The 10,000-nt window shown below is 45.1% G+C and overlaps 1 protein-coding gene across 6 annotated transcripts in view; it reads left to right on the top strand.

The window, feature by feature from the left end:
• LOC135109326 (mitogen-activated protein kinase kinase kinase 13-B-like) overlaps nt 1-10,000 on the top strand; it is a 64,095-nt gene that overhangs the window by 24,204 nt on the left and 29,891 nt on the right. For 4 of the 6 annotated variants that reach the window (XM_064020682.1, XM_064020683.1, XM_064020678.1 and 1 more), the window contains 2 exons: nt 7,860-8,003; nt 8,426-8,473. In XM_064020682.1, coding sequence (XP_063876752.1) covers nt 7,860-8,003; nt 8,426-8,473 — 192 coding nt within the window. The remainder of the gene's footprint in view (nt 1-7,859; nt 8,004-8,425; nt 8,474-10,000) is intronic. The other 2 variants (XM_064020680.1, XM_064020681.1) reach the window with 2 other exon arrangements.

The raw sequence follows: 10,000 nt of genomic DNA, 5'->3' as shown, positions 1-10,000 counted from the left end.
CCCTGTCCACGCACGCACCTGAGAGGAGGACGGGAACCCTGCACCTGTCTGGGCCTCATTAGCATAGAGGGACATGCAGGGCGGGACTCACGAGAGGGAGGGGCCGTCCATTGTAGCAGCGACGGTCTTGTTGTGATGCGAAAGGGAGGGGGATTTTGTGTTTAATTACCTGCACCACACGATGCCACACGAGACGAGTCCTCTTCCCCCGCGGCAGCCTCGTTCATTTCGTTCGTCTCTCCTCATCCTTGTCCTTCTGTGCGTATCGTGTACACAGATCAGTTTTCCCCGCCACGCCTCCATGCCTCCCGCTTGTCCCTCTCCCCGCTTACACACACACACACACACACACACACAGCAGACACACACACACACACACACACACACACACACACACACACACACACACACACACACACACACACAGCCCGCCCCTCACCTCCGACGATCTCCCATCCATCTCCCCACCTTCACCCACTAGCATTGCTGTTCTCTTCGCTCTCCGTCCTCCTCCCTTCGTGCCGCCGCCTCCCCCTCGCCCTCCGCCGACAGAAATATTGATCTTCGTGGCCAGAAATCGCGCGGCGCCGCTGGCCGAGCGGGAGGGTCGGCGGCGCCAGGCCACTACCTCGACGGTCTCGGGCGGCGCCACGGAGGCCGGGAGGCGCGGCCAGGTGAGCCTCTTCCCTGGCTGGGCGGCGGCGGGACTCCTGCTCGTGACCCCGCCCCATCAAGGGATAGTTTAGCTTGAGGTACTGCAGATCATGCCAAGTCCATGGGTGTTGTGTTACCTCACCTTACCGCCGTGCCGCATCATTCAGGACGGCGGCAACCATAGGCTTCCAACTGACTCTGTCTCTCGTACCTCTAATGAACTGCCGCATGTCATTCCTCCTCGTGCCAGCTTCACTAATCCTTGTACGTGACTCTTGATTACAGGATGATTACAGGACGAACATGTTATGGCTCGAGAGTTATGATTCAGTATCCGGTTGTCTCGTTGTCTCGTCTACTGACCGTCATCTCTCGCACACGAAAGGCTCTAGAGATGGGATTCTCAAACGTTTCGGCGTCTTATTTCTGCTACTATTAACAAGTGGCAATAAAAAGTTACTGGGATTTTTTAGGGTGTTTTCATGACTAGTGATATTTTGATAGGGATATTGCATCAGCAGTAAGAAAAGGAACACTCTTGAGAACACAAATAATCATCTCTGTAGCCTCGAAAAATAATCCTTATGAGAGAACAAAGAGTTTAAGAATACTACCCTAGATTATTTATATTTCTCGATGGATTTCGCTTTAATTACAAACACAGCGGGAACCTCTTTAACCCAGGAAGTGGTGTCCGATTACCACTTCACCAGACGGCCATCATCTACCGCACACAACACACACGACAGACTGATAAGACAAGGGGCGCCATCTGGGATATTGACCGTCAGCCAAGTAGCGGGATGTCCTTCCTCGTAGGACCGTATTCTAAAACTCTGCCTTGCACTACGACTATTTTGAAAAGGCAGAAAGATGATTAACCGGGTTCTCAATAGTGTATCTCCTGTTTATAATGCAGAAATCTTGTTAATCTGTCACTAGAACAGTAAGAACACCATGGAGAACCCGTGTAGCTTCAACTGTTAGAGTCTTGAATGTAGTGGCGATGCAGAGCAAAAGTGTTTCAGAATACGGTCCAAACACTGAGCAGCCCGGCGCCCAGCATTTCCCTGGCCTTGAGTTCCACTGCGTCCTGTGTCCTGAGAGGCAGATGTAAGGGCCTACTGCCAAGAACCTCCCTTAAAATTACTGGAACTTATGTGGGGTGGAGACTGCTTAAGTAACTGTATATACTCGCACACCCGGCCTCTTATTCAAACATTGGGACGTGACCTTCAGTTTTTTTTTTTTTTTTTGTCTTTTTTATCTTTTACCTTCGCGTCGTCAGATCAGTGTCGAACGTAAAGGTTGATGAATATGCTAATACACGGCTGGTATCTCTCACAGCGTGCCTTAAAATATTAACGCTTCTTTGCTGGACTAAATTTGCGTGAGTAGGAGGGAGTATCGATTGAAATGAGCAGGGGAAATGAGACAGGGAAATGAGAGGCTTCATAGGGCAGTGGAAGGGGCGGGAACACACACACACACACACACACACACACACACACACACACACACACACACAGACATACACAAACACACAGTAAAAAGTTCAAATTCGCACTTACGGTCGATATTCTAGTTATCTTTAAGTAGCAAGAGTAACGCAAGGGGAGAGAGGAGACGAAGGGAGGCAAAGGAGTAGATGGAGGGAGACATGGAGGCCGTGTAGGTGTTCAATATTTCACGGCCAAGTGCTTCCCTCCCTCCTTCCTCTCCCTCCTCTCTCTCTCCCTTTCTCTCCCTCCCTCACTCCTGGGCAGATGCGACAGACGGGCGCCAGGTGGAGGGGGAGGAAGAGGAGGGTAAGGAGGAGGGCGGAAGGGCAGAGATGGAGGAAAGGAAAGGGGAAAGAATGAGGCCAAAGCTGTACCTCACGCAGTCTTTGGTTCCCGACGAGACGCCCCACGCACTTCACGGCTCCCGATCTTCCCTGTGGCCTTTCCTCCCCCTGTCGCTCCCTCTCCCCTCTCTCTCTCTCTCTCTCTCTCTCTCTCTCTCTCTCTCTCTCTCTCTCTCTCTCTCTCTCTCTCTCTCTCTCTCTCTCCTCTCCGGCTCCTCCTAACTACTATCCTCTTGTCTCGCTGCGCCTCCTCCGCGGTTAGGTGTTTTAGACTTGTACACGAAAAGGTTACAAGTTCGATCTCTTCAGATAGTAAAAGTGGCGTTCTCTTCACTGCAACGTAACCTCAGCTTTCTACTGCATAATATCTCGCTGTCTCTTAATATAGACGTGGTGTTAGTTAGTATAGATTGTGTAGTGAATAATAGGTATTAAAAAATGTTCTCTTTAAGTCTAGTATGTTGTTGTTTAGAAGGGAGAAATAAAGTCACTAGGTTTTGTTAGAAGGAAAAATAAAATCACTAGGTTTTGTTAGAGAGAGAAATAGTCACTAGGTTTTGTTAGAGAGAGAAATAAAGTCACTAGGTTTTGTTAGAGTCCAGTTTTACTTTTAGCCAAGATTAAGGTCACTACTTCCCTCGTGTGGACTGTAGTGGGTCTGTAGGGTGTGTCTCTTGCTCTCTCTCTCTCTCTCTCTCTCTCTCTCTCTCTCTCTCTCTCTCTCTCTCTCTCTCTCTCTCTCTCTCTCTCTCTCTCTGCGCCACAATCAACTCCAGAGCACAAGTCAAGTCCAGGAAGAGGAAAGACTGAAGCATTTCCTCTCATTTTCCTCTTGTCTGCCCTCTCTCTCTCTCTCTCTCTCTCTCTCTCTCTCTCTCTCTCTCTCTCTCTCTCTCTCTCTCTCTCTCTCTCTTCCTTTAGCTCATCTTCTTTTGTGGTGGTCCTCCTCCTCCTCCTCCTCCTCCTCCTCCTCCTCCTCCTCCTCCTCCTCCTCCTCCTCCTCCTCGCTCTTCTCTTCCTCTCCAGTTCCTCCTCCTCCTCCTCCTCCTCTGTTCTTCTGGCAGGCCGCCAAACTGTCGCCATTCACCCAACCATAGGTACTGTGTGTGTGTGTGTGTGTGTGTGTGTGTGTGTGTGTGTGTGAAAACTTTACTGGCATGTTTTTAAATGTAAGTCTAAATATGGAACTTTCTCTTTCATTTTGAGAGAGAGAGAGAGAGAGAGAGAGAGAGAGAGAGAGAGAGAGAGAGAGAGACTATAAAACCTACATACATACATACATACACATAAACCACACACCTACTCAAACCATCACACACACACACACACACACACACACACACATTGGTGTTGTTCCATTTTGCATGTATGTATGTAGCTTGCTTAACTTTTGCAAATCATCCTACTCTGCTCGCCCGCCTGCCCGCCCTGCCTGTGTGTATGTATGTATGTGTTAACCTTCTCGCGTGCCTCCCTGCTGGCGAGGAAGGAAGGAAGGCGGCAGCTGGAGGGCGGGCGGCGATCACGGGGGCGGCGGCGGCGGCGGCAGCATTATTGGTGGTGGTGATGGTGGTAGTGGTTGGTGGTGGTGGTGGTGGTGGTGGTGGGTTCCCTCAGCTCCGCCCCGCCCCAGGAAGAGTCTAGGTATTGATTCCGGTGCCACCTTCTCTCTCTCTCTCTCTCTCTCTCTCTCTCTCTCTCTCTCTCTCTCTCTCTCTCTCTCTCTCTCTCTCTGTGTGTGTGTGTGTGTGTGTGCGCGTGTGTGTGTGTGAGTGTGTGTGTATGTGTGTGTGAAGGGAAAATTTAGGGGAATAGCTATTTAGAAACTTTAAGCCCCTCTCCCTCACTTTCAATATTCTCTCTCTCTCTCTCTCTCTCTCTCTCTCTCTCTCTCTCTCTCTCTCTCTCTCTCTCTCTCTCTCTCTCTCTCTCTCTCTCTCTCTCTCTCTCTCTCTCTCTCTCATTCAAATCGTTCCTCCTCTCTCCCCTTCTAAATGGCTAGTTTGTCTTATGAGGAGAGAGAGAGAGAGAGAGAGAGAGAGAGAGAGAGAGAGAGAGAGAGAGAGAGAGAGAGAGAGAGAGAGAGAGAGAGAAATATAGGGCCTGAATCTCCTCACTTGTAAAGAAAATGGTGACCAAATAACCTATTCTTTTTCACTGCCTCTCACACTCCGTTCCTTTCACTTGTGCAGAATGAAGTCGAATGTAGAAGAGTGTGTGTGCCTTTTCTCCTTCCTTTATTTAAGCTTCTGGCGTCCCTGGCATACATATAGAAAACGTAGAAGGTTTAAAAAGACTGTTAATACAATAAAACCACTAGCAACTTGATTCACGACCCATTCTCTTTCCTTCCCCCGAGAACGAGCAAGCGACGAAGAGCGGGACCCCGACGGCACCGACAAAACACCATAGAGATCATAAATAAGTTAGTTCCCCCAAACAGACGGCAATGCGGGCTGAAGAAAACGTGCTTTGTCTGCCAAGCTGGAAGGACGGGCGAGGGGACTGACTTGCTGACTGACTGACTGCCGGGGAAGGGAGGAAAACGGATGGGAAGTGATGGAAAGAGAAGGGAAGGCCACGGGAAGACGACGCAGTGGAGAATGTTGCAGATATATGGAAATTATAGATAAGATTTATGAAGATTTATAAGGAAAGAAGTAAGAAAAATGACGGACTGCAATGGAGGGAGGAGAAGGGAAGGCCACAGGAGTTATGGATCGATGGAAATTATTATCCCGGACTTTTATAGAAATTGATACGAAGGAAGGAATGGAGTTAAGGGGACAGAGTAAATTGTGAATGACTGGAATGCTTCATTAATTCAGTCACTTTACGAGAAATGGAGGTGGAAGTTGCAGAAAGTAAAAAAAAATGTAGAGGACAGGAAGAAGAGAGCTATAGAACCTGGTAGACTAAAATATGCACGACTTGAAAATATATATAATTGAGAAGAAATGTCCAAGAAAGTTATAGAAAGTAGGAATGCAGAAGGAAAAGAAGTAGAAAGCATGATAGGCCAAAATAGGAAGGAGTGGAGTACAGTTATAGATAAAAAGTAACAGAGAAAGTTATAGAAAGCAGGAATGTAGGCGAAAGAAAGAAACTAGAAAATAATACTCAGATATGAAGAATTGAATAGCCACAGTTGATGAAGAGAGAAAGCTATAGAAAGTAGAAATGTAGAGGGGAAAAAAAAAGAAACTAGAAGATAATACACTCAAATATGAAGAATTGAATAGTCATAGTTGATGAAGATAGAAACCTATAGAAAGTAGAAATGTAGAGAAAAAAAAGAAAGAAAAGAAACTAGAAAATAATAGAAATAACAGACTCACATATAAACGACTGGAATAATCACAGCTGATGAAGAGGGAAAGCTATGATAAGCAGGAATGTAGACGGAAGAAAGACATGATTCGCCAAAATATGAACAAAACGAATAGTCACAGTTGATAAAGAAATCATAATTAGCTTAGCTTGCAGACCACAGTTACCTAAATACCACAGCGAAAAGGTGAGAGAAAACGTAAAAATAAATAGATAAATAATAAAAAATAAATAAATAACCCAGATAGAATCGATGAATACCCAAATATAATCAGAGGAAGCCCCCGGGAGAGCAAGAATAGAAAGTAGGACAGGAAGCAATGAGGAATGCAGCGAGATAGTTAGCAAACAAAGCAGAGCAAAGCAAGGCAAGGCAAAGCAGACCAAATAAACTCGTATATACATTCCAAACAAAGTGATTTCGAAATGTAATGAAGAACTATGAATCCAACAGACTCTTCCCTCTCCTCCCTTCCTCACTCCCTCACTCATTATCAACCTCTCACCCTCATCCCCTCCCTATCTCACACCCCATCATCCCTTCATCCTCTCCCTTCCTCAACCCCTATTCCTTCATCCCCTCCCTCCCTCCCTCACCCCCTCACCCACTCACCTCGTCTCTTACCCCCACTCCCCGCCCAGCTGCACGCTATTATATTCTGGGTCTCGTTGGGGGGGGTGTTTGAGATGGCGGGGGGAGGAAGGGAGAGGGTTGAACGTCAGCGAAGGGCGATCTGAGGGACCTTGGGGACTTCAGGGACCTCGTACAAGCCTCTAGGGACTCATGAACCTTCGACTTTCAACTGATTAGAAGTTACAAGGAAAGAACGAACGAACGATAGAAGGAAAGAAAGAAATAGCGTTATCAAAGTAGAGGAAAATATAAGGAAAAAAACGAAAGGAAAAGAAATATGGTTATTGAAGTAGAAAAAAATATATAAAAAGAGAAAGAAAGATACACCATTATCGAACTAGAAATAACGAACGAACGAACAGACAAACAAAAGAAATAAACAAAGAAAGAAGGAAATAGCGTTATCAAAGTCAAACATAATGCCAAGTACTTCCCCGTGAGAGAGAGAGAGAGAGAGAGAGAGAGAGAGAGAGAGAGAGAGAGAGAGAGAGAGAGAGAGAGAGAGAGAGCGTCATTCCAACTGATTAGAATTAAATGGCGTTATCATAATCAAACATAATGCCACGTACTTCCCCGAGAGAGAGAGAGAGAGAGAGAGAGAGAGAGAGAGAGAGAGAGAGAGAGAGAGAGAGAGAGAGAGAGAGAGAGAGAATAATTCAGTCAAAACAAACTTAATTTTTTACTTACCAACCTTTTTCTAATGCACGTTTCCCGAGTCACGTGTGTGTGTGTGTGTGTGTGTGTGTGTGTGTGTGTGTGTGTGTGTGTGTGTGTGTGTGTGTGTGTGTGTGTGTGTGTGTGTGTGTGTGTGTGTGTGTGTGTAAAGCTCATTCTGTGACATACAAACGTAAAAATTTTCGCTCATGTTTACAGTAAGCATATTTAGTTTTAGTAAGTCACGTGTGTGTGTGTGTGTGTGTGTGTGTGTGTGTGTGTGTGTGTGTGTGTGTGTGTGTGTGTGTGTGTGTGTGTGTGTGTGTGTCTGTACTGTACACGTGAGCTAGTCAGTTAATCAACACAAACCATTTCTCTCTCTCTCTCTCTCTCTCTCTCTCTCTCTCTCTCTCTCTCTCTCTCTCTCTCTCTCTCTCTCTCTCTCTCTCTCTCTCTCTCTCTCTCTCCTTCCCTTCCCTTTCCTTCCCTTCCTTTCCCTTCCCTTCCCTTCCCTTCTATCCTTCCCAGTTTTCCTTTCTCCCACCATTCCAACACAAAGCTTACAAATACGTGCTTCAACAATATATAACCTTGTACGCATATATTTTCCACGCCCGCCCTGTACTTTTTCAACCCCTCCACTTAATCACACCTGGCGTAGTAAGAGTTTTAATTAATAATGGACGCAATGATAGTTCTGCTCCTGTGCTTGTTGTGTGACTCGTGTTGTTCCTGTTGCAGAATGTTGCCGCGAGGAGGGGGACGCTGGGTCTGGAGGGGGAGGGAGGGGGAGTGGGGGGTAGTGGTGGACACGACCCGCCCCTCCCCCTCCCTTCTTGCAGCCCCCACGAACTCCCAAGACAAGGATGATGTCTTCTCCACCAGGTAAGAGAGAGAGAGAGAGAGAGAGAGAGAGAGAGAGAGAGAGAGAGAGAGAGAGAGAGAGAGAGAGAGAGAGAGAGAGTGGGGTTATGTTCAGTTTATATTCATTTATTTAATTATGCAGTCAATTGGTATGTTAATTCATGTAAATGTCGGTTATTTCTAGATATCTTGAGCCTAGTGACGCAAATACACACACACACACACACACACACACACACACACACACACACACACACACACACACACACACACACACACACACACACATTAAGATTGTACAAGATTTTCCTGACCACAAAAATGCAACGACTAAATAAGACATAATGAGTGCAAAATGATCCATGTAAATCCATAAAACACACACACACACACACACACACACACACACACACACACGAGGGCAGCAGAGCTAATCCGAGTAGTATTATTTCATGCAGCACTGACAGGGAGGATATGGACTTCAGGAAAAGGTAAGTTTCCAATCCACAGTTTATTTTTGAGGCTCATTATTCTGTGCTTCTTTTCTTCCTTACGTCCGTGTTCTTAAATGCTCCGCTCTCTCATCATGACTATTTTGAAAGGCCACTGAGATGATAAGCCAGTTTCTCAGGGGTGTTTTGTAATCGGTACTGTAGCATTCTTGTTATTCTGTCACTAGGATCATGAAAACATCCTTGAAGATCCCATTATTAACTTCCAATAGAGCTTGTTAAATCATCACTAGAGCCAGGAATAAAAGCACCATTGAAAACGCAAGTATCGTCTAATAGGGACTGGTAAATTACCACTAGAGTCATAGAAATGTTCTGTGCTTCTTTTCTTCCTTACGTCCGTGTTCTTAAATGCTCCGCTCTCTCATCATGACTATTTTGAAAGGCCACTGAGATGATAAGCCAGGTTCTCAGGGGTGTTTTGTAATCGGTACTGTAGCATTCTTGTTATTCTGTCACTAGGATCATGAAAACATCCTTGAAGATCCCATTATTAACTTCCAATAGAGCTTGTTAAATCATCACTAGAGCCAGGAATAAATGCACCCTTGAAAACGCAAGTAATAGGGATTGATAAATTGCCACTAGAGTCGTAAAAATGTTCCCTTGAAAACTGTAATAATTTTTACCAGAGCCTGTTCACCTATCACTTGTCACAAAAACACCCTTGAAAACCCAAGACTGTTGAAATATCACTAGAATCATAAAAGACACGCTTAAAAAAAATAAATAAATAAATAACTTTCACTACTCTGTTAAAAGTAGTCGAGATGAGAGACTGGAACATTTATTAATACTACCATTAGTTGTGCACGTATGTCCATTTGCCTTTGTATATGCGTGTAGTTAGTTAGACAGTTCATCTCTTTATTCACGTATCGAGAGGGAGATGGGCAAGGGACACGAGAGATTAATCCGCTGGGGTATTTCGTAGTAGAGATGAATGAGATAGGTGTGACATCTCGTGCATCAAACATCACGGTGACCTGCTAGTCTGGTGGTGGTCTCCTTTCACTAACACGGCGGAAACATGCAACTCATCCCCCCCACCCCCTCACCCCCCCCCGCGCTGTCTGTTCGCTCCCCATTCAGATCCCGACGACAAGACACGCGACACATTTTGCCCGTCATCTTTATTATGTTGGATTATAGTGCTATTGTGTTAACTTTTCCTCATCATCTTTTTACCTTTTTTTTTTTATTGTTATGTAATGTTTCTCTCCGTGATCAATGTTTCTTTTTTTTTTTAATCTCTTTTCTTCGATTCGTTTCTTTCTTCGTTACTGTTTTGACTCTTTTCATTGTTGCTGCACTGTATTATATTGTTACTGTATTAGCTTTCCTTAATTACCTATTTTTATTTCATGTTATGTAATTTTCCTTCACTATTTTTAATTATATTTTTACTTTTATTCATTCCTACATTTATTTATCTATCTGTCTATCTATCTATCTATCTATCTTTCTATCTATATATCTATCTACCCGTCTATCTACTTATCTATC

Source organism: Scylla paramamosain, chromosome 18 (assembly GCF_035594125.1).
Source record: "Scylla paramamosain isolate STU-SP2022 chromosome 18, ASM3559412v1, whole genome shotgun sequence".
Taxonomy (NCBI): domain Eukaryota; kingdom Metazoa; phylum Arthropoda; class Malacostraca; order Decapoda; family Portunidae; genus Scylla; species Scylla paramamosain.
The sequence above is the reverse complement of the archived record's forward strand: the minus strand, read 5'-3'. Positions and strand labels throughout refer to the sequence as shown.